The sequence below is a fragment of the Perna viridis genome, chromosome 13, assembly GCF_037379345.1.
Source record: "Perna viridis isolate PV_CMFRI_1.1 ecotype Kerala chromosome 13, ASM3737934v1, whole genome shotgun sequence".
NCBI classification, from domain to species: Eukaryota; Metazoa; Mollusca; class Bivalvia; order Mytilida; family Mytilidae; genus Perna; species Perna viridis.
Window position 1 is genome coordinate 2320427 of NC_142457.1, and position 25640 is coordinate 2346066.

The following is a 25640-nucleotide window of genomic DNA, read 5'->3' on the forward strand; positions in this document are numbered from 1 at the left end:
AGGGTTCTTATTTATTGTCAGAAAAAAAAGGTTTTATGTATAAGAGCACTTTTGTTATGATGTGTTTCATTTTGGTCAATTATATATACTTAACTGGAGATCAATAAATGTATATAGTGTTTTGCACGTGGTTTAATTTGTAGTGAATAACTAATGTGATCACATTTAAAACACAACACACAGACATATAGCAAATACTACATTTATAAGTGATATCCATAAGAAAATGTAGCTGCTTTAGTCTAGCACTTTGGTAGTATATGGCATCTTGTGGTCACAATATCAAAGAGATTTATTCATCTTGTATGGAAAGTGCCCCGACCAATTCAACTAAAAGTACCCAATCACATGTTCAGTCTTCAGACCATATATTCCAGTACAAAAATTCTGACTATTTCAAAATTATCAAACTATGTTCCATCACTTTAAATGATATATTTGACTACAACGATGACGAACCGCATTGTACCATATCAAAATTTGGAATTAAAAATGGCAAAACATGCAACATTCTTATAGCAGACTCTTACTTCTTCAGTTCCCTTACAAACAAAACCTTCCATACAAGAAGTCACAATGACTTAAGTTGCAAATCAACAAACTTAATATGGATTAGAATGCAACTTACGTGGTTTAGTATATGTCGGAGATATGCAAGAACAAACAAAAGAATGTGCGGTCATCGTTCGGGAATTTACACCACCAAATTCCCGACAGTTTATCAACACTTTAAACAACAAGATCATTCAATCCTCTCTATGAAAGTTCATATTTTAGAAAAAAATTTACCATCCTACAAACAGTTCCGTTCTAAGTAAAAACTATCGTAGGGAAAGTGATGAGTACTGGATACACAGACTAGGCACTGCAATACCTTATGGATGCAGTGACAACATCAAAAGTATAGGAAACTTTTCAAGCCAATATAACAATAGCTTAAATTTGATGAATTTATTTGACAAAAATCTAAGACGGGAAGGGAGTCATGGCCATCACTATACGTCACCTAAGTTACATGATGTCTCCATAGATGGTCTCCTTCCTTTCATACAAAAACCTCTTGGACTTTATCACATTAGAACCAAACTTTATTCTATACCTCTCGCTCTACTACACTCCCTTTACAAAGCAAGTCTTGACACTCCTGTTTCTGACCCCACCTCATCATTATATAGGCTCATTGCCATCATTTTGGATATTTATTTCCACAGACTCTTTAAATCAGTTTGTGTGAAAAGTCAAGATGAAGAAAAATGATCATTTCTTCCACTACCATTTGTCAACAAAGGTATAGATGCAATTAATTTGGCTAACATCCTCCATCACAAAATTGTCACCGACAAAATTCCCCCATATTTTCAAGACAAATCCATACCAGTTATTTCATATTCCTATACTTCACCCATTGCATCCAAAATTTTCAATTATAAAAGGCTATTGCAGAACCTCGAGATTGAGGACTTCAAGTCTAAACCATCTGACTGTTCTTGCAAAAACTTTCCTTTCAAATATGGTCCTTCTGGTCAGGTGGTTATGGGAGATTTAACCATCATTGAAAACGAATTTCTGTGTAGTATCCTTTCGAAAGGTCCCAAGTACCGTGAACCACGCTCCATAAATTGGAATTATAACTTTAAAGTTCTTATGGATGCCATCGACGACTATGCAAGAAAATGGATAAAACAAGAACAAGAAGACATTGATTTTCTGTCAGAGTGGTTAAAGGCCGTGTGGTCTTTAATTTTGAAATGAAAAAAAAGCATTAAGTAGGTCAATGAGTGCCAAAGCTACATCAGTTTTCAAAGTCTTGATGTAGCAAAAACATTGTCTACTATACATGACAAATAAGTTGTTGTACCAGCAGACAAAACCCAAAACAACATTGCTTTTGTCTGCAAAACTTTTTACATCAAATGTTTATTATCAGAGGTAGACGTAGAAAATAATAGCAGTGACAAGACCTATACTGCTGCCACACTCTCCAAAGAATAGATTGTGGAAAACCATACAGTTTTCAAAGTCCTGATGTAGCAAAAACATTGTCTACTATACATGACAAATAAGTTGTTGTACCAGCAGACAAAACCCAAAACAACATTGCTTTTGTCTGCAAAACTTTTTACATCAAATGTTTATTATCAGAGGTAGACGTAGAAAATAATAGCAGTGACAAGACCTATACTGCTGCCACACTCTCCAAAGAATAGATTGTGGAAAACCATACAGTTTTTAAAGTCCTGATGTAGCAAAAACATTGTCTACTATACATGACAAATAAGTTGTTGTACCAGCAGACAAAACCAAAAACAACATTGTTTTTGTCTGCAAAACGTTTTACATCAAATGTTTATTATCAGAGGTAGACGTAGAAAATAATAGCAGTGACAAAACCTATACTGCTGCCACACTCTCCAAAGAATAGATTGTGGAAAACCATAAATCTGTGCTATCCTCTTTTGGTCTCTCTACCAAGGACGATGATTGTGATTTACCGTCTATGTACTGGATTCCTAAACTCCACAAAAATCCATACATGCGTTTCATAGTTGGATCTGCAAAATGTACAACCAAATCTCTTTCAAATAGTAAATTCTATACTTACAACTGTCAAAGAGGGTCTGCAGTCCTACCACAACACTTGTTACTCCCGTAGTAGTATTAATTCAATGTGGATCCTGAAAAATTTGAAAGATCTTTTGGAGACAATCAGTTCCAGACTATTATCTGAATACAATACCATTAAAACCTATGATTTTTTAACACTGTATACTTCTATTCCCCATACTCAGTTAAAATCCAGACTTAAAAATATTATACATCATTGTTTTTTTCGAAGAAAGATGGTACACCTAGATACAAATATATAGTTCTTGGTAGAGATTCCTCATACATTGTAAGAAATAATTCCAAATCATCTTCCAAATATACTGAGGAAGATGTTTACAAAATACTGGAATTTTTAATCGACAACATATTTGTCCAGTGTGGTAGACGTGTTTTTCAACAAACGGTAGGCATTCCAATGGGAACAAATTGTGCTCCTTTACTTGCTGACCTATTCCTTCACTCTTATGAGGCTGACTTTATAGCTGATTTGATCCATAAGAAAGGATATCGTTTGGCTAGATCCTTTAATCTCAGTTTCCACTATATAGATGACGTATTATCTTTAAACAGTCCTAATTTCATGGATTTGATACATCGCATTTACCCCAAAGAACTTGAGAAAAAGGATACTACAGACACTGTAAGGTCAGCCTCATATCTTGACTTACACTTAGAAATTGATGGTAAATGAAAACTATTGACCAAACTTTACAACAAACATGATGACTTTTCATTCAGAATTATCAGCTTTCCTTTCATCTGTGGCAACATCCCTTCAGCACCTGCGTATGGAGTGTTCATATCACAACTCATACATTATGCCAGAGCTTGCCGAAACTTTGCAGACTTTTTGTATCGCGCTAGAACTCTAACAAATAGGCTTCTGGAACAGGGTTATGTTGCTACAAAATTGAAGTCAATACTACAGAAGTTTTATGGTCGTCTTGAACTCGTGGATCATTATGGTGCATCCATCTGCACCATGAAAACTGATTTATTCAACAGGTCATAATTTTCCTTTCCTCCTTTGTCTACCCCAGACTTTACTTTTTATGAGCAACTCGGCAGGTGTTTCTAGAAAACAGAGGATGCTTACCCTACCGGTGCACCTGGTCCATGCTCCCAGTTTTTAGTGAGTCCAAATTGCTCATTTGCTTTTGTTACTTTGTATGTATGATTTTAGTTACTTTATGTTCTTTGTTGTGTATGTCTGTTTTCCATGTCTGGTCTTTGTCCCTGGATTGCATTCTTTTGATTACCGCTATAACTTTGGTTCTCTTGATTACTCATTCACTAAACATTCTTGAAGTCAAGTTACATATATTGTCCAGATAACAGGAAAATGATTGTTTTTGGCCCCTTATTTTGCCCCTAATTCCTAAATGATTCAAGTCACAACTCCCAAAATCAATATCAGCTTCTTTTGGGGTATGGCACAGTAGTACAATTTTAATAAGTTGTATTCACATTTACTCAAGTTATTATGGCAAGCCAAAGTGCACAAAAATAAGTATTTTCTATTATTAAAAAAATATTTTTTAATATTACAAATTCATTTTCTAATATTACAAATTAGATTTCTAATATTACAAAACTCTTTTTTAATATTACAAAATCAATTGAATTTCTAATATTAAAAAACGATTTTTTGATATTAGAAATTTATTTTCTAATATTAGAAAATGGATTTCTTGTATTCAATTACGATTTTTTAATATTAGAAAATCATTTTGTAATATTAAAAAATGTGACTGATTTTGCAATATTGCAAAGTGATTTTCTAATATTACAAAGTCATTTTCTAATATTACAAATTAAATTTCTAATATCACATAACTCCTTTTCAGTATTAAAAAATCAACTGAATTTCTACTATTAAAAAGCGACTTTTTAATATTAGAAATTGATTTTCTGATATTAGAAAATGGATTTGTCGTATTCAATTATGATTTTTAATATTAGAAAATCATTTGTAATATTAAAAAATGTGACTGACTCTGCAATATTGCAAAGTACTTTTCTAATATATATTCAATTTGTAATATTACAAAATATCTGATGATTTATAATATCACTAAATCAGGAATTTGTAATATTAGAAATGAATTTTTAATATTACAAAATGAATTTCTAATATTAAAAAATCTTTTCTAATATTAAAAAATGATTTTGTAATAATACAAATTCATTTTCTAATATTACAAAATATTGATTTTTGTCAACTCTGGCTTGCCATATGTTATTGTTTGTGTATCATGGAAATGCCTGTTTCTGGCCCCTTTTAGTCCCCTAATTCCTAATTGTTTCAAGTCAATTTATCCCCAAATTCAATCCTAGGCTTCTTTTTATGGCATGGCATCTTGTAGTATATTTTTATAAAGATCTGTGTACTTCTACACAATTAAGTTATTGAAGGGAATTGGATTAGTGTTCATGGACGATGACGACATACCGTTATATGACTGCAAAATTTTGCTGTCATTTAAAAAGTACGTAAAATCAAGAAGTGATTTGAAACTGTTGAATGGGTACACCAACAAGTGGTTTTAAAAACAATTAAAAATATAGCTGCAACGAACTATGCATGCAGGCATTATTGGGTGTTAACAAGTGTCAATGAAAGGTTATTAGCTATCAAAAATAGTACTGAACTTGGAAGTGTCTCAGCAGGTTAATTATTCTGTACAGTACTTTTGATCCACTATAGTTTGTCATTTAACAGACAGACACCAAGTGAGACTGCTAACTCCATGAATCCTCTTCTTCAGGACAGACAGCCAGATTATTAAATTAATGTCAGTGATCCTGGATACATATATTTATTATATGTTCCTGTGTTTTTGTCTATTAATTCTTTAGGAGACAAAGTATATGTCTTAGTAAAATACATGTACATATTAAAAGTTATTCAACATCATACATAAAATTAAATATTAAATATGTTCCAAATCTCCATTGCACATTGAAAGAAATGTTCTTTTTTTTATATCATCTTGATATATCAAGTCATAACCGTTTCCTGTAAATGTGTTAGTGCTAATAAATAAACAATTTTATACCCCTCTTAACTCTACTACCACAATGTACGCCCATCAATGATGGTATTGGATATGGATGCTCAATCTATATTTATCAGTGTGTTCCTAATAGTGGCAGTAGAACTTTTGACTTCTGCAGGTAACATATCCTTATCCTAGAAATTAAAGTGTCAGTCTCTGAGCTCTCTTTAGGAAAACAAAACTTCCTTATATAACTTTTTTAAACCCCACAGATTTCATGCACCTGTTCACTATCAGTGTTTTGGTGTCATTATATATATGTACATTGTTTTTCATGAGTTGGATTTAGTAGAATTGTCATTGTTCAGTTGTGATGGATTTTATTTTTTGTTGTTGTTGTTGAGGCCTTTCAGAATTTAAAGGTGTTTTACACTTGTTAGAGACCTTTAGCTCTGAAAGTATTTACTATGTTGGTTTTAGGTTATATGCTAGTGCATTTTTTTGTGTTTCATTATACCCATTTTTTTCTATTTTAGTTGATGCTACTAATTTCTTTTTTTTTCCAGATGTTATAAAATGAATAAGAACTTTATTGATTGTGATGACCTACTTAAAATACTTCTCTTCCTGATTGGTGGATGTTTATCAGCTGGTAGTTTACAGCCAGATCAGTGCTCAACATCAGGGCATGTCAAACTCTGCCCGATGTTCTTGCGGAATGTGTATACTGAGTACGAATCAATGATTTTATATTGTGAGGTACTGCCGAAGAATGCAGATATCACATGGTGGAAAAATGATATACAGCTTCACCAGGATAATCAACAATATCCTTATATGTATTAGAACAGGTCATTTCAGTTTAATGAGTGATTGGCTTGATTCAGTTTTGTGGCAACCAGGGCTGTTATGAATTCTAGGGATAGAATCAATCCAATGTGTGTCAAGCTTGGGTAAATTTTATATTGGTTTAGCTGCTAGAGTTTGGCTGAGATTAACTTCATGAGGTTGGGGTTATGGACAGTCTTTTGTGAACTATTCCAAGGGGATTGAGTAAGGTCAGATCAATTTATTTTATAGCCAATCTTAAAAACACTTATTTTTTAGCATTTATTGAAAGAGTAATCAAGGGACCAAGGTTATAGCGGTAATCAAAAGAATGTAATCCAGGGACAAAGACCAGACATGGAGAACAGACGTATAAAACAAAGAACATAAGTAACTGAAGTCATACATACAAAGTAACAAAAGCAAATGAGCAACTCGGACTCCACTAAAAACTGGGAGCATGGACCAGGTGCGCCGGTAGGGTAAGCGTTCTCTGATTTTCTAGAAACACCCGCCTCACTGCTGCACTGGATACTTTGAAAATTTCTGCGTCTTATAAATTACATTATATAATATGATATCTGGTCAAATATACCATGTAAATACAAAATTCTTTAGAAGAAATCATTGACATAGTGACATAATTTCTTCTTTATAGCTGAAAAAAAATACTTACCTCCCTTTATAAATATATCTATACTTTTTTAACTATTATTATTGCCTTAACTATCAGTACTAGCATTAAATTTGAACCACAGCTTGGAGTTAGTTCCCTTATTATTAACGATCTGAAGACAGTAGATAGTGGAAAATATAATTGCAGCACGACCTTGCACAACAATTCAGTATCATATGGTGAATACATTATTGTCAATGGTAAGTATGAGGAGAGGTCATTTAAAACAAGTTCAATTTAAATTTGTAGACAACAGTTGGTTGTACCATAGACCTGTAATTAAATTTAATTAACGGTTTGTAGTTGTACATACAAGATTATTAATAGAATGCCTTACACCATTTACAAGTAAATTTCTTGGGACTCAGTCAGACCTTCCATTTCTATTTTAAGATTGCCACATTACCTTTTTTTATCACCACTACTTATTTGATGCTGAAGTTCATATTTATTCAAAACCTTGAAAAAAAAATAGGAAGGCTTTTACACTGAAATAAATGATCAGATAAAGCTCTTTCTAAAGAGATGTGGTATGATTGCCAATGAGACAGTCTTCCACCAAAAGTCAAGCAATGAATAACTGAATTTCTTCTGATTACTACACAGTCTTCAATGATGGGCAATTCCCATAATATAAAGCTTGTGTTGATAAAATTGTTCAACTTAATAATGGTGATGTTAATTGAAGGTCAGCTTCTAACATGGAGCAAATCCTACGGGTGTTTTAGCCAATGTTTGGATTTAAAATAGATGTACTAATATGACCTGTTTTATTTATAGAGGCCATTCCAGTAACCCATCCAAGGATTGTAGATACAGTACCAAAGAGCCTACAGCAAACAGTTAGACTGGGAACCAGTATTAATATAAGTTGTACTTTTGATGTTGGATCCAGTCAATCAGAGGTATGTATACCTGAGGAGGATCCAGTCAGTCAGAGGTATGTAGAACTGAGAAAGGATCCAGTCAGTCAGAGGTATGTAAACCTGAGAAGGATCCAGTCAGTCAGCGGTATGTAAACCTGAGAAGGATCAAGTCAGTCAGAGGTATGTAAACCTGAAAATTTTCATAACAGTTTTATTTTTGTCATTTTTGCAGTTTTATCTTCAACACATGATTACAAATTAGAATCCACATTTAAAAAAAAATTGTATGGCTGAAAGACAGCATGAAATTTCCAAATTTTGCAGCTGGCTGGGGACAATGTTGAATTGATTTTTATTGCAATGGTTTTGTGGCTATTTCAAAAATGGAAATTTAAAGCGTGTAACAGGAAAATCTATCATAACTTTTTGATACAAAAGTGTAGTTTATAAATTCAACAGGAAAAAGAGTACCAACACTCAAAATGAAGTTAAAAATATTTTGGGAACTTAGTTGTGTATTTTTATCAAACTACAAAAAAAACCATTAGATTGTGTACCAAATCAAAATATGGAAAGGGGGGTGTCGTGGGTCATTTTAACTTTACAGCTTTTCAACTTTGATTATGTGATGTTTCAAAAAACTTTAAAAATGACACCATGAAGTTTCGAGTTATTTGACAAATGATCCCTTAAACCTGACTTCACAATTACTGTATAAACAATAGTCTTATAAAAAAAGTACTCATTAGAATTCATTCTCTACAAACTTGGATAGAAGAATGAAATGTTTATCTGCCACTAGATAAGCTTTTATAATGATGATTGTGCTTTCTTCAAATTAAATACTGAGACAGTAAAAACTCATTTGATGGGGTATCAATTTTTGTAGCTTACCAAATTTCATTAGTTTATGGGTTTTTTTAATTGTTGATTGGAGTATGGTAGTTTCACATTTTTTTCCATTCCTTGAAAAACCATGAATATTGGTACTCTGCAAACAATGGCTCTTCTACAGTTAACATATTTGGTAGTTATATTGTCCTACTCTTACCTATTTCTCCCTCTTTTTCACAATAAATGTGGCATGTAAATTGATCTCCTTCCGTTTTACGGTAAATGTGGCATGTAAATTGATCTCCTTCCATTTTACAGTAAATGGGGCATGTAAATTGATCTCCCTCTATTTTACAGCTAAGTATTATGCAGTGGAGAAGGAATGGCAGTATGTTGGAGGATACTACAAAGACAGAATATAACAACTACCCACTAGGGAATCAGATGGTCTATACTCTACTAGTTAGGAATATATCCGTATGTTTATAGAGTCATGAAATAGTCTTCTTTTGTAAAAATGTGTTGATAAGGTTTTAGGGAAGGGACTTCTACCAATAAAATTTTCTATTTGTGGAACATTTTTACTTGTTACAGTTGGGTTTATTTTGAATTTTAAGTTCTTTCCCCTGATCACAAGAAATTACCTAATTTATTAATGAAAAGAATGTCTAGTGCCTGTGTTCTGACTTCCCAGCTCTTGTAGCACATTGTTTTTTTTACCAGGGGTTCAGATTTACCTTCAAGAATAGAAGATCCTGGACTTTTCCCAGCTTGAAATTAATGGTCCACTTTAGTAAATACAAAAGACCTAAATAAAGTGTCAGTGAAAACAGTTGAAGGTCCAGGAATTAGATAAAGGAAATTTCTAAGGTCCTAAATCAGAAATGAGAGTCCACGACCTAACAGACCACTACTAATTTGAATTCCTGTTTATTGTTCACAGAAAGATGACCTTGGAAATTATGAATGTTATGGTGAAAATGGCTATGGAAATGATTCTCGTCACCTTAAGCTCTTGGAGGAAGAATTTCCTGGAGATGGGGAGAGATTGCAATGGACTATTATTGCTATTGGTTGTGGAGCTGGGTTTGTTGTCATAGTTTTGTTTACATCTGTTGTCATAGTAACTTGCAGGCGAAAAAAAGAAAACATTGACTGGGAGGCACCTGACCTTGAACATTATGAAGGTGAGTTGGAAGTCTTATTCTTAATAAAAAAAAATAATCACAAAATATTTAAATAATGTTTAATGAAGAAAGATTAACACCATATACCATACAGCAGAATAATAATAAAAAAAAACAAGAGATGAAGATGTATTAGTTATTATAAGACAATGCTCTATAGTATTGATATCATTTAGTAAAAAAGAAATAAAAAATCTTTGGAATGAAGAAACCACTTCATTTTGAGTACTGTGAAAGTACTTTTGTTTGTTGGGTACCAATTTTCATGGTTTCGTGAGTAGGCTAGACCATGAAATTTGGTTCCCTTACAAAAAGGAAATTTCCATTTATTTGTACATTGTATACTGAAAACTTCAAAACCACAAATTCAAGAATCCACAAACTTGTGTTTTCCTAGTCAACAAAAATTGGTATCCATGAATAAAAGCATTTTCATAGTATGTACATCATTTTATGAGAAATGTCTTTAAATGGTAAATAGAGAAAATGTTTAAGGTTCTTGATCACCCTGCCTTTTACTCCTGCCTGGATAAGTGATTTTTCTAGGTTCTTGCCCACCCTGCCTTTTACTCCTGCCTGGATGAGTGATTTTTCAAGGTTCCTGCCCACCCTGCCTTTTACTCCTGCCTGGATAAGTGATTTGTTTAGGTTCCTGCCCACCCTGCCTTTTACTTCTGCCTGGATAAGTGAATTTTCAAGGTTCCTGCCCACCCTGCCTTTTACTCCTGCCTGGGTTAGTGAATTTTCAAGGTTCCTGCCCACCCTGCCTTTTACTCCTGCCTGGATAAGTGATTTTTTTAGGTTCCTGTCCACCCTGCCTTTTACTTCTGCCTGGATAAGTGAATTTTCAAGGTTCCTGCCCACCCTGCCTTTTACTCCTGCCTGGGTTAGTGAATTTTCAAGGTTCCTGCCCACCCTGCCTTTTACTCCTGCCTGGATGAGTGATTTCTCTAGGTTCCTGCCCACCCTGCCTTTTACATCTGCCTGGATTAGTGATTTTCTAGGTTCCTGCCTACCCTGCCTTTTACTCCTGCCTGGTTGAGTGATTTTTCTAGCTTCCTGCCCACCCTGCCTTTTACTCCTGCCTGGATGAGTGATTTTTCTAGCTTCCTGCCCACCCTGCGTTTTACTCCTGCCTAGATAAGTGATTTTTCAAGGTTCCTGCCCACCCTGCCTTTTACTCCTGCCTGGATAAGTGATTTTTCAAGGTTCCTGCTCACCCTGCCTTTTTACTCCTGCCTGGATAAGTGATTTTTCTCTTGTTTTTAAAAGTTGCCTGTGTCTTTCAGTTTGGGAAAAAATATCAATATATAACATATTGGGAATTGTGTATGACACTTATATATCTTCATGCAGCTGGTTACATGAGTCCCAATATTGACACAAGATTAGAAATGAATTTTGGGGTTAAAATAGAAAATTTATCCTTTTATTTGTCAATTAAGATCACCATGGATGACAGCAAAAATTTAGAGGAAAAAAAATAAACATTAAAATCCACCTCCCTAAAATTTTGAAAAAGATGAATGATTGTCTTAAGATTTTTGCATAGACAGTGACTGTAAACACCTAACAGCAAACATAGGAAATTGTTTAATAGATAGAATTACCTCCACTTGAAAAAAAATATGTGCATTATTTTGCCAAGTTTAGTTCAACATGAATTATTATTCACAGTGTTCAGCATATATAACATTTTTATATGCTTCTGTAAATGATAAAAAAATTATGAAATGCTTTTCCAGCAAAATTACTATGTTTTACTTTGCTTAAGCTGCTATTAGATTTGCTTAAAAGAGTCTGTGTCAGTGGTCTCCCCTATCCCTCTGTTTATCTTCTAGTTGGTGTTCAACCATTCCTAAATTGTTCTATAGATTTTTATGAAACTTAACTTAGAGGTTGGGTATATGTAGATGTGTGTCCCTATGAAGATGATTGTTATTGGCAGATGTTTTCAAGGGGAAAGAAAATCTAACTTGTAATCTACTTTTGAAAGTACTGAGTAAGGTTGTCCTTTTGTGAGTACTCACAGTTCTAATTAATAACTTGCATCTTTATCCTACAAACTGAAATTTTTTTACAGTTCAATTCATTTTTTTACAGTCATTCCTGTTATGCAAAAATTGAACTAATGAATATTTCCTTCAAAGTACGTTATATTAAGATTTTGGGAATGATTTTGAATTAAAAGCTGCCCAAAAGTACATTGATTGCGGAAATCATTGGGAAAAGGCATCTGGCAAAACTTTCTTTTCGTATTACAGTAGTTTATTTTTTATCTTACAGTACCAGATCATCCGTTAGAATATGATGTGTTTATATCATATAGCAGTGAGGACCAACATTGGGTCAAGGACATATTGTTTGAGGAACTGACCAAAGCAGGGTACCAGGTCAATATAGACTTTAAAGATTTTATGCCAGGTATGGTTAACTATTTTTGTCAATTTTGACTCTTAATTTGATTTTGTGTCCTTGAAATGCTAATAAAAACCCAACTTTTTTTTACCAGGTAAGCTAATCAGACTTTCTAGAGCCTCAAGTAAGGTATGACTGTAGCAGAAATCTTGCTTTTATAACCAGTATGAATTCAATCTACAGGTGGGCGGTATGATTTCATATTTAGGGGTTTGACTGAAGCAGACAATCTTATTTTATTACTCAGTATGGATTCTATTTTTAGGTATGGCCATAGCAGAAAATATTATGGATTCAATCTACAAGAGCAGAAAGACTGTAGTTATCATGTCAAAGAATTTCCTCAAGTCAATGTGGGCTCAGTTTGAACTCCAACAGGCTCATAACAGAGCTATCGCACAGGTACAGGACTTAGTACAATTCAAATAAGATAACTTATTAGAAAGAGTAAATAACCAAATTATGATCACCAGTGCTGAACAATGTCAAGACAATTTTGTAAGAAAAAATCTAAGACTGAAGTTATACAGAATTTATTATTTCTGTGAAATATCAGAATTTTTCCCATTCTAAGCCATTTTTTAAAAATTTACATGATTTTTTACCTGCATCACCGAAGGTGGAAGCAGGTCTACCAGATGGGTCATTTTGTCTGTCCGTCCGTCCATCCATCCTTAACACTTCAGCTTGTCATTACAAACTGCTGAACTGAATTTCATTAAACTTGGTATGAAGCAAGAACACCATAAGTGGTTATGCAAATTATCAGGAAATTTTGATTCTCTAATTTTTATGGGAGTTATGTCCCTTGAACTTAGATATTTACTGAAAAACAACATGTATTATCTTGTCATTGCAATTCCTCTCTATCTACTGAACAGAATTTCATAAAACTGGGTATGTAACAAGAAAATAATATGTTGTTATACATGTTTTCTGGAAACTTTGATTCTCTAATTTTAATGGGAATTATGTTCAGTAGTTCTGTATATCCGTCTGTAACACTTTTTTCATCTCATTTCCTCAGCAACTATAAATTACAACTGCATTGCGCTGTAGGTCCAGACATCTGTTTTTCTAGCTTGTTAAGCACTGGATGAAAGATATCAATTCTTCGCCAGCCTTTTCTTGATTTAGATTATTCCTCCTTTCTTATGCTAAAGTTAAAGCTAGCTTGTTGAAAATCTTAATTTTACCATCTTGAGTGGAGAAATAATTTGAACCACTCATTACTGAAATAGAACTTATATTTATTACACAGGGAATTTTTGATAAGTCACTGACATTAATGTATATAAATAGTATTTGATATTAGTCCATTATGTGAACATGCATTGATAAATGAAATAAATTTGACGAGGGGAGATAACTCCACATTTTATCTCTTTGTAGATGGTAAATTTGAATTAAATAATAACAATGGGTTATACAGATGTATAAATATTATGATGATAAACAATGACGGCACAATAAAATTAAACCATTTCTTAGATTATTTTTTATCATTCAAATGTTTTACAGTTAGGGTTAAAGGTCTGTATATTATTTTCTTTGATATAGAAAAGCTTGCTTTTGGTCTTACAAGCAATATATTGTTTTATAAAAAAGAATACAAAACTTTCAGTGGTAGAAATACCTTGTCTGTAGTTTTTGGTTCTTTGCTTTGGATTTTAAAACAAATTGTTTTTTTAAATGTATACTTCTGACAATGTATATCTAGCAGGTACATGTAATTGTACTGGATTTTTATGGGTTTTTTTTTTTTTTTTTTTTTTTAAAGTATTGTGTTAGAAATGTTCCACTCTTTACTGTACAGTTATACAATTTAATTAGATGTGAGTTCCTGTAATTTATACCTTGGTTTATGCCCTCTGCACAAAGATCCTGACATCAGCTTAAGATATGTACATCATATAATGCTTGAAAGCCACAAATTACCACAATAAGCTTGAAACAATGCATTGATTTAAATCCTTCAACTTTGAAATTTTAATGAAACCTCCAGAAAAGCGAAATGATTCAAATGATTTTGTGTTAGTTCTTAAAATCCTTATTCTGAGGAACTTTTGATGTAAACTGTCAACTTTTATTAGTGGGTACCAAATTTTGTGGTTTAGGGGAAAATGATTAATTCGTAGATTCTTGAATTTGTGTTTTCAACAACTCCATCATACAAACGAATGAAAAATTTCCTTTTTATCGGGAACCAAATTTCGTGGTTTATCAAACCCTCAAATTCCACGAAAACTGGTATCTAACGAACAATAATACTTTCACAGTATCCTAAATTAATAAAACACAAAGTGCTGATGAATTTATATTATACCCCTTGCTAATGAAATAGTAAAGGGAATATTGTAAGGTTAAAGGTCAATCTGTAACATTCTTGTGATGTTTATTTATTGTATGGAAGAAAAATGTGTTTATCAAATCATGTTGTTTAGACCACCATTTTATTCTATTTTTAGAGGAAGGATGTTCTGATTCTGATCAAGTATGGAAAATGTAAAGTCCCTGCCAAACTGCTTGGTAAAACTTTCCTTGATTTCACAGACCAAGATATAAAACCACATTTCTGGAAAAGGTTCTATGAATCGATTGGTGAACCAGGGAAAGACCTGGTAAAAGTGGACAAAGAGAAGAACGAAAATGGCATGGGAAAAGAAGGAAAGAATAGTGAAAAGGAAGGTGGAGAGATGGTAGAAGTTGGGGGAGATAATCACGAAAAAGGTGGAGGAAAAGAAGATTCTGGTATAGTTGGAGATGCGTATGAAGAACTAGATAAGATCATGGAGAATAAACTCTATGAAGTGACGAAAATTGGAGACCGCAGTACACACATGGTTAGTTGTCCCTATGAGGATGAGGTTTCTATGAGGCACAAAGGTACTGATAGGAACCAACGATTGGCTAGTACAGAGTCATGTGGTAGTCAGGATTCTTGTATTGGTCGAAGAATAAGTTTTGAGGAAAGGAAACCTTTGTTAACTTGATTTACATTAAATACAGGGACTTATTGAATTTTTAGTCATTAAAAATCCAACTGGCCATTCTTAAAAAGCTTTGGTTTGTTGTTTTTCTACTGTAACTTTGAATGTGGATAGAAGATTAAAATTAAACAATTTTTTTTTTAATGAACAGAATTTAGTGTGAATGTTTGAAGATATATTTTGTTAAAAGATTGGCTTATTTTTTCAGTTGGTTGACAAACAGGTTACTAATTTTTTTCTATATAATAATGCCTTTAACATTACATCATAATTTTTATGATTTACCAGTATTCAATTCTCTATGTTTTGAGAGCTTTTCATCGATAGCTTAAATAAAAGTTTTCATTAAAAGTTGGGGAGATTGAGGGAATTATAATTTCATGATTGAACATGTGAAAAAACGAAAAATTAGTACTCCACCATCAATGATACTTGCCATTACCAGTTAACTCTGTTACATTTGGGGAGTCTCCCACAAAATCAATAAAAAAATTATAATCTCCCACATGAAAATGTGAGATTTGGGGGAGGTTTAAGGTTGAAATTTCTGTATTAGTTTGACTGTAAAAGTACTAAATAATTAAAAATACACATAACAAATTTGCTTTTACATAAAAATCTCTCATATGAACTGTTCATAAAGTTAACAGGTATGCATTGTGCTTTTGATTATTTGGAAGAGTAATCAAGGGGACCAAGGTTCTATCGATAATCAACAGAATGTAATCCAGGGACAAAGACCAGTCATGGAAAACAGACATACACATCAAAGAACAGGAAGTAATGAAAATCATACAAAGTAACAAAAGCAAATGAGCAATTCGGACTCCACTAAAAACCGGGAGCATGGACCAGGTGCACCGGTAGGGTAAGTGTCCTCTGCTTTTCTAGAAACTGGAAGGAATTATGGTATTGATATATACCGGTAGTTTACTGTCAATTTTGCTGTTGTTATTTTGGTATAGATTGCTGTCAATTTTGCAGTTGTTATTTTGGTATAGATTACTGTCAATTTTGCAGTTGTTATTTTGGTATAGATTACTGTCAATTTTGCTGTTGTTATTTTGGTATAGATTATTGTCAATTTTGCAGTTGTTATAATTATTTTAGCATAGATTTTTTAATTGATTTTGCATTTTCCAGGACATTATTTTCATATTGGAATCACCATGTCATCTGTTGGCCATTGGTCCATATACTGGTACTTTGTATGTGCATCTCCTCTTGAAGACTTCAATGGGCTTTAATGAAACTTTATATGTAGGATAGGTATTTTTTGTGGATGTGCATCAGCCATTTGTCCACATACTTTGTAAGCCCAACTTCTCCTGAACAATTCAATGGATTTTGCTGAAACTTTATATGAACAGAAGATTGAGTTGCTTGAAACAAGAGGCTTCCAGGATTCGCTCACCTTGTTGAATTTTGCCTTTCAAAGGCAATAAATTAAACAAGAAGTTGTCTAACAATTTTGACTCAAGAAGTCTTTGGTAGGACTATTACAAGATCTTTTCAACAATTGAAAGTTTCTTTTAATATATCATAGTTTTCAAGATATTGACTGAAAACTATTTTAAAAAAAAAGTAATTTTTCCCCTTTCAAGGGCAATAAATCTTACAAGGAGTCTGAAGACTTTTGTAGTCCTAATAATATGGATCATTTCAGCTATTGAAAGAATTTGGATAAACCTAACGGTTTTGGAGATATATGTTAAAAACTACTGTCTGACCCCTGTGTTTTTTTTAGTAATGACGGCCATGTTTCTTTCGACGAATCGAAAATCCCCACATTAGTTCTATACAGGATACCCCAAGGAACATTCATACCATGTTTGATTTCAATTGGTCAAGTAGTGTCAGAGGACATTTTTGAAAGAAATAACATTAAAAATAGCAAAAATAGGTGAAAAAGGGCAATAACTCCAACATGGCTTAACGGATTAAAACCAAAATTTGACCAGAGATAGATCTCATCATGCTGAACACTTTTACCCATGTCAGAATTCAGCTAATCCAAATGGTTTAGGAGATATATGTGAAAAACTACTGTCTGACCCCTATATTCTATTTTTAGTAATGGTGGCCATGTTTTTTGACATATCAAAAATTCCCACATCAGTTCTATGCAGGATTCCTCAAGGAACATTCATACCAAGTTTGGTTTTAATTAGTCAAGTAGTTTCAGAGGAGAAGAGTTTTGTATAATTGTTAATGACGACATGATGGCAATAGCTCACATGGCCTTGGCCATGGGAGCTAAAAAGAGATAATCCAACTTATAGGTTTAGATAAGGATTAACATGATCTAGAGTTTGTAAGTGTGAACTGATCTATGGATTTTGATCAAATTTTATGTCTGCAGAATATTGGTGTCCCAGAAACAATAGCCCTTTCATAGTAAAACAACTTAATAGTCTTCTCTTAGATTGTAACTTTAGAGTGGCATATTTGCACGTCACCTTTTTCAAAATACCAGTAGTACAGAGTAACCTTCCAGCCCTTTACTTTTGATCTCCATCTGATAAGTCATAAACCATTTTCTTCTCAAGGCGGGGCCTTGGATTTTTTTTTCAGCAGCAGCTTGAGTTCGAAATTTTTATTTATAAAATCTGCATTGTTTAGTAATAGGGGAAATATTGAATCATATTTTGTGTCTGTCCACGACTTAGTAAAAAAAATGCTCAAATGTGGAATACTTGAACCTTCCTTTGATGGAAAATCTTGTTGATTTTGCACAAAATAGGGGCAAATATAAGCAGATAAAAGTCATACCCCTTTTAATTTTTGGGGGTATCAAAACCCCCTTTAAATATTTATGGATCCACTTCTGTTATGTATTATATAAATTCTTTGGTTGCTTTTCATACTGTGCATTTGATTTCAGAATTGGACATTTATGTGTATTGCCACATGGTACTTGTAAGAGTAGTCAAGAATATTAAAAAACAGTCATACATGTGTATTTGTGTCATTCTTTCTAATATACAAACTAGACTTTATTATTCATGTTGAAATGCACTAGCCATTGTTTTAATACACCTACAATATCAAAATAATGTGCAGATAGAATGTTTATGCCATGACAACAAAGCTTGAGAAAGGATCACTGATACATGTATCTACTACAAAATATAATGTATATTAATCTAATCAATATGTCTCTCTATTGTTCCAGGTTTTCGTTCCCCTTTTAGTTCTTTGATATAATGCATGACATTTTTTAGCATTGAACTGCAGTCAGTTAATATTTGTATCCTCCACATTTATTTGGTTCTCAAATCCTAAACAGGATGCATTTACATGAGAGACCTGACAAAAATATGTCTACTCTAATTTTGGTGAATTCTTTAGGAAACTTGGTTCATGTTTTGGTGAAGTGGTTAGGAAACTTGGTGCAAATGTTTTGGTGGAGTGGTTACAAAACTTGGTACAAATGTTTTGGTGAAGTTGTTAGGAAACCTGGTACAAATGTTTTGGTGAAGTCTTCAGGAAACTTGGTACAAACGTTTTGGTAAGGTCATTAGGAAACTTTGTATAAATGTTTTGGTGAAGTGTTCAGGAAACTTGGTACAAATGTTTTGGTGAAGTTGTTAGGAAACCTGGTACAAATGTTTTGGTGAAGTCTTCAGGAAACTTGGTACAAATGTTTTGGTAAGGTCATTAGGAAACTTGGTATAAATGTTTTGGTGAAGTGTTCAGGAAACTTGGTACAAATGTTTTGGTGAAGTCGTTAGGAAACTTGGTACAAATGTTTTGGTGAAGTCTTAGGAAAGCGTGGTACAAATGTTTTGGTGAGGTCATTAGGAAACTTATTACAAATGTTTTTGGTGAGGCAGGTAGAAAACTTGGTACAAATGTTTTGGTGAAGTCTTTAGGAAACTTGGCGCAAATGTTTTTGGTGAAGTGGTTAGGAAACTTGGTACTAATGTTTTTGTGAAGTCTTTAGGAAACTTAGTTCAAATGATAAGGTGAAGTGGTTAGGAAACTTGGTACTAATGTTTTGGTGAAGTCGTTAGGAAACTTGGTACAAATGTTTTGGTGAAGTCTTTAAATCATTAGGAAACTTGATACAAAAGTTTTGGTGAAGTCATTAGGAAACTTGATACAAAAGTTTTGGTGAAGTCGTTAGGAAACTTGGTACAAATGTTTTGGTGAAGTCGTTAGGAAACTTGGTACAAATGTTTTGGTGAAGTCGTTAGGAAACTTGGTACAAATGTTTTGAAAGATATGAAAGAATATGGTTGTAAGAGGATAAGGCTACTCAACAGAAGTACATGTAGTAGCAATACTGAAGATACAAACTATACACAGGAAAAATTGTAACATATGTTTTCTCATGCTTTAAAACATACGGAACATATGTTTAGGACCATTATATTAAAAATATTTGTTTGTGCTGTTAAAAAAAAACATGAATTCATATATTTTCAAGTGAAACCAAACATACTTAAACATACATTGTACATATACCATATGATTTTTATCTAATTTATTTGCTAGTCAGAAACATGTTTTTTATGGCAATCCTGAAAACATAAACATGTTGATTTTTTTTCTGTGTAGGTGAAATCCATGGGCAAACAATACAGGAAATCAGGAAATATTTAAAAAAAAAAAAAAAAAAAAAAAAAAAAAGAAACGTGTGTGAAACACCACAACAAGAACAAGTCACATAACACAAAGGAACACTTAAAACAACACAGAAACAGAAAACAGAAATTTAGATACATTTATTTATTGAGTGGAGGTAAATTTTGGTGGGAAATTAATCCCTACTTTGGAAATAGCCAATAACATAAAAAACCAACATGGACATGTAAGATAAATAACTTGTTATCTTTAATACTTCGGAGCATGTACAAGTTACTGTGATATGAGCACCATTATCCACATTTCTGGCATTGCTTTTTTGTACAAATAGGTGTCTGTCTGTCCTTCCAAGTTTTTTTTTTATTTAATATGTGTATGCACTTCATTGACAAATACACTTTTCAGTTTAGAATGATCCCATATCTGTTAATTCTAGCACATTAGAGGGACTCCTATCAAAAGAAATGAAAAAAATAAAATCTCTCACATTAAAATGTAAAGTTTGAGGGAGGTTTTTTTTTTTTTGGTTAAAATTACTATATTTTCTGTGAAAATACTTTTTACTTTAAAAATTTGTTTTTACAAAAAATCGCCCACATGAGACAGTGTAAGTGGGATAATCTCCCAAATGACCTGTTCTGAAGGTTAACAGTTTGATGTTCCAGGCTATTAGTAGTCAATTAAAACACAAAAATTTCATGAAACAGAAATATTTTCAACAAAATTGGGGGTGGGTGGGATTGGAGGTCCTACCCCCAGACCTGTCATTGCATGACCATGACATGTCCCATTCTTTGGGATTGGTTTTACACAATCTCCTGCACATTATGGCCCAGTAAAAAATATTTTTTTGTGATCAACTTTTTCTGTCATCCAATACAGGCAACCAGAGTCGGTGACCTTTGGGAAAAATTGTTCGTGTGTGCGTGTTTTCTTTTTCAATGTAGCAAGTTGTGTACTTAACCATCAATAAGTTTTTAATAATTGGCTTTTGGAAGACCATTCTGTATACCATGGTTGGTGACCTTTGACCTTGAGGTAAAATTACTGCTTTTTAACTTCATCTAGATTGCATTTTTTTATCATTAATAGTCATCAAACTTTTCAACAGAATTCACTTTTTGTTAAGTTGGGCCCACAGGAAAAGAAGTTCATCTCATGATATCTAGTTGTTCTAACGCCAATATTTTTTGGTAACTTTTAAGAAAAGATTATAATTAAGATATGTATGACATAATGTTATTCTATAGGCTAAGCATCACCACTTCAGTGTTGACATCCTGTGTCATTTCAATATTTTTCAATTGAAAAAAAGAAGTACAATATGTACCAATAAATAAAACATTTATTTCTTCAATCTTGTAACACTTTTTTAAAAAAAATTAAGGAAATGTACTTAATAAACTATTGCAAATCAATTTTCTGAGGTGAAATGTAGAATCCATCACCCTGCCTACTTATACCCATCTCACAGAGAAAAATATTGTCTACTATTTGGCTTCCAAAGTCTATATCCTGTGAATTTGAATACAGCCAGGGGGCAATATATTTTTTGCCTGTTGCTCTTGCAACTGTACGGGTTATTTTCATAATGGTCATGTGAGGCACAAACTCATGATTGTCACGAATGTCAATTCCTTCCTCTTTGAGGCAGAGTCTTAAATGTGCGACCACGTCAAAGAATTCTTGAGGGCACTCACATTTAGCATAAAGAACACGGTTGAAGAAATTCTGCATTCCCTTAAAAACGATTTTACTGTCTTTATTTATCATGTCTTTTAACTCTCCCTGAATTTTTTTCAGAACTTGACATGCATGAGCGACTTGTTCATGTGTATCTAGTCCTACTGTACATAATGTAAGATGTAAGGCATTCAGTGGTATACAGCATTGTTCATATGTAGGCTCATGTTCTATAATAGAGTCCTGGATTCCTTCAATTACATTCTTTACTTCATCACTGGTGATCCTGAGAGCGAGGAAATGATTTGGTCTCATCTTGTCCCTCCAATATTTGTCATACTCGTCTTCCTGATCGTCAACACATTCTTTCTCCTCTTCTTCATCTTGTACACCACACACATTGCCTATGGATACTGTGATGCCATCATCATCACTGGAGTCATCATCTTTGTCGTCATTGAAATAGGTATTATTTTCAACAGTCCCATCGTCACCATCATTCTCTGCTTTTTTATTATTATACTGCTCAATTACATCATATATAGTGAGTTTACTACCAGCGGAACCAAAGACATTATCTAATCGACGATTTTTGTCCCATACTGTGATATCTCTGTATTTAAAGTATTGAATTCTATGTTTTGGTACTGCCAGAACATTGTAATCTACTGAAGCTATATCTTCCCAGCTAAATGATGTGAAATATTTTTCCTGTATACCTAGAAACCTGTCAATGTAACCTACTAAGAATTCATCAGTAGGGAGATTGCCATCCCAGAGAATTCTTTTCACAACATCATCTGCTGTTTTCATAGACGGTTTCTTCTCATCTACAGTTTCCTCCTTTTCAATTTTCTCCTTTTTTGACTTTCTCTGTTGTTTTCTCAATGAAACTTGATTAATGGCTTTTTCCTTGCTTGAATTTTTAGGCTTTACTTTTGCATCCCAGTTGATTTTTCTCCGGTTTATCCAAAGGTTTGCCTTGTCTAGAAGTTTTTGAATCATATGTGAACCCACACTGGCATCAGAGAGATCTTCCATTTCTTCAGTAAGCTTCTCAATATCCTCCTCAGCCAGTATACTGGATCGTATGATTATGTTGGGTTTGGTCGAGGGATATGAACCTGTAAATGAAGAAAATTCTTGCATTAAAATTATTGAATTTAATTATTATCTCCTAAGCCAGAAAATTTGCAAATTTGACCAATTTGAATATTTGATATAAACAAAATTAAAATTACTACATGTATAGTTGTTAAATATACAACAAAATAAACAATTGTCAATTTCATGATTAGAATTCCAATTTTCAAAACTTTATAAGCTTGTTATTTTTATATCCAATTTTGGTTCTGTAAAGTGTTTCATTTAGATAAAAAAAGTCATATTTTGTATTTTCATATAAAATTACAATTTAAATCTTATGCTTGTATATACTCTCACTACTGAATATTTATTTACAAATTCCATGGATAAAAAGAATTTTATTTGCAATTTTGGGAACCAAAAGAATTTTTCAATTATCTTAAAAAATGAAAAAGTTATGATAATTTAAACGCAAGTCCCCATGCCACTCAATGGATCCTTTGCCAACCAAAACCATATCACAGGTAAGTGATGACATCATGAAGAACTCAGGGGCGGATCCAGGATTTTAGATAAGGGGGGCGCAGAGTTAAAATTTTGCCGAGCAGAGCGAGTCGAAAAATTTTTCGAGGTTAAATTTTTGAAATATTCTTCTAGAGTGAGTGGAATGTAGATATCTTTTGTGGTAAAATCAGTGAGAAATTAAAATTTCAATCTAAAACCACCTAAATCTATCCCTGACAACCCAAGCTTGGCAAATTTTTGGGAGGCACACGCCCGCCACAGCCCACCCCCGCCTGAATCCGCCCCTTGAACTCTCCTATATTAGAATACTACATCTTTTATTTTCCACTACATTGTAAATAATGGATTCTTACCTTTAAGCTGAAATTTATATATTATGTCTCTGTCTTTAGGTTGAAGGGTCATTACATGGGTAAATTCTCCAACATCAGTCATCACCCTGCACTGTCCATTAAAGTTAAGTTTCACTGCTGCAGCCTCTTCAGCTTGAGCTTTGGTATTGTCAGTAGTCGCCATGATATTTTGGGGTTGGCAAACCTGAAAATATATTGGAAAATAATATCTGTTTCTTGCGTTCACTGGTACATGCAGGTCATATATCATGAAACAAAAAATTCTTCGATCACCCTTTTTTTCGTCTGTACTCACATCATTCCTTGCTGGTAGGAGATTCACTCAAATTTCTATTGAGTGTAACATCGGAACGAGTTGTTGATATAGAGATATGAATAAAGCCGAAATTTAATCTTGACTGAAAAAAATAAACCGAAGTGCTTTAATACATCAGGCACTATATATACAAGTAGTAATATAAAGTCCCTGAATACATGTAGTTTAATCAAATCATCTATCATTTTAATTTACTAACCTTTTAAACAAAAAAAAAACAGTGTCTGAATGTCACAATAACAGCTACACACCCCTTTTATACTACATGGACAACACTGTTGTTAGTTGGTGGTGCAATACTTTATGACTTAATTACTAAAAATAGAAGCAATTTCTAAAATAACCACGACCGGAACTCCTCAGGCTTTCTCCTTACACAAAATTGTTTTAGTGTAGCGGAAATGACCGAGTAGTTCCGATTGAAAATACATTCTATATTTAAAAACGTAAAATAAAGGTAACTAAAAATGGACCGGTCAAAATTTATCGCCACATAGGACCAGTGCAAATAGCAGTAGGACACACACTTTTTTGATGTACATAAAGCTTTTGTTGGGACACCACTTTTTTTACTGATAATTTCCATAGGACACGTTTTTTTTTGTGAACAAATACTTTGAACTAAATTTTTCATTACTTAAAAAAAACAAACAAACTATTATAACAAAAATAGTCTACAACTTTTTTCTTACCAAGTTGACCTAGGACATTTTTTTCAAGTCAGATAGCCATAGGATTGCAACTTTTATCTAGGCTCTTATTATTTATTTATTTATTTATTTATTGCACCGGTCCTATACAAGTGGCGATACATTTTGACCGGTGCCTAAGACGGCCCATATTCTCCAGCGCCGAATCCCTTAAGGGATTAGACTGAGAACTAATAGTGACTTTAATTAGCAGCTCGGTGAAATGAGTAATAAAGGGGACCAAGATTCTAGCAGAAATCAAAAGAATGTAATCCAGGGACAAAGGCCAGACACGGAAGAGCAACCAAGGGAACCAAGACTCAAGTGGAAATCTGAAGAATGGTATCCAGTGACAAAGACCAAATATGGAAAACAGACCGACACAACGAAGAACATAAAATAACAAAAATAATGCATACAAAGGAACAAAAGTATATATGCACTAAAAGCTGGGAGCGAGGACCATGTGCACTTGTAGGGTAAGCGTCCTCTGCTTTTCTTGAAACATCTGCCGAGTTGCTCATATAATGTCAAGTCCAGGGTAGACGAATGATGGATGGGAATACTATGACACGTTGAACAAATCATTTTCATGGTGCAGGTGGATACAACGTAACGATCCATGAGTTCATGATGACGACCATAAAACTTCTATAGTGATGACTTTATAATCTTGTATCGATTAACATAATCCTGTTCCAGAAGCCTAATTGTAAGTAGTCTGGCGCGATATAAAAAGTCTGCGTAGTTACGGCAAGCTCTGGCATAACGTATGAGTTATGACATGAACACTCCATACGTAGGTGCTGAAGCGTTGACAATACGGAATGAAAAGTAATTGCGTTTGTCGTATAGTTTGGTCAATAGTTTTCCATTCCCATCCCCGAAACTAGGATTGTTTAACAATAATACGTCACCTTTATAGCGGAAACTGAGATTAAAGGATCTAATTAAACGACGTTTCTTCTTTTGGATCAGATCAGCTATTAAGCC

General features: G+C 33.3%; 2 protein-coding genes across 5 annotated transcripts in view; one reads left to right on the forward strand and one right to left on the reverse strand.

Moving 5' to 3' along the window:
- LOC148599213 (interleukin-1 receptor accessory protein-like 1-B) overlaps window positions 1–18365 on the forward strand; it is a 19399-nt gene extending 1034 nt beyond the window's left edge. For all 3 annotated transcript variants that reach the window (XM_088558987.1, XM_088558985.1, XM_088558986.1), the window contains exons 2-9: window positions 6173–6433; window positions 7171–7310; window positions 7891–8015; window positions 9168–9287; window positions 9754–9997; window positions 12284–12421; window positions 12681–12817; window positions 14884–18365. In XM_088558987.1, the coding sequence (XP_088415113.1) occupies window positions 6183–6433; window positions 7171–7310; window positions 7891–8015; window positions 9168–9287; window positions 9754–9997; window positions 12284–12421; window positions 12681–12817; window positions 14884–15408 (1680 nt within the window). In that variant the 5' untranslated portion in view covers window positions 6173–6182 and the 3' untranslated portion in view covers window positions 15409–18365. The remainder of the gene's footprint in view (window positions 1–6172; window positions 6434–7170; window positions 7311–7890; window positions 8016–9167; window positions 9288–9753; window positions 9998–12283; window positions 12422–12680; window positions 12818–14883) is intronic.
- Window positions 18366–21322: 2957 nt separating this feature from the next.
- On the reverse strand, window positions 21323–24279 carry LOC148599214 (leukocyte receptor cluster member 9-like). 2 transcript variants are annotated; one of them, XM_088558988.1, is made up of 3 exons: window positions 24158–24279; window positions 23643–23826; window positions 21323–22802 (listed from the first exon to the last, which is right to left on the reverse strand). In XM_088558988.1, the coding sequence occupies exons 2-3, from the start codon at window positions 23803–23805 to the stop codon at window positions 21400–21402; spliced, it is 1566 nt and encodes a 521-aa protein (XP_088415114.1). In that variant the 5' UTR covers window positions 23806–23826; window positions 24158–24279; the 3' UTR covers window positions 21323–21399. The 2 variants fall into 2 exon arrangements, with proteins under 2 accessions (XP_088415114.1, XP_088415115.1); XM_088558989.1 differs by lacking the exon at window positions 24158–24279 and adding an exon at window positions 23938–24088.
- Window positions 24280–25640: the final 1361 nt, after the last annotated feature.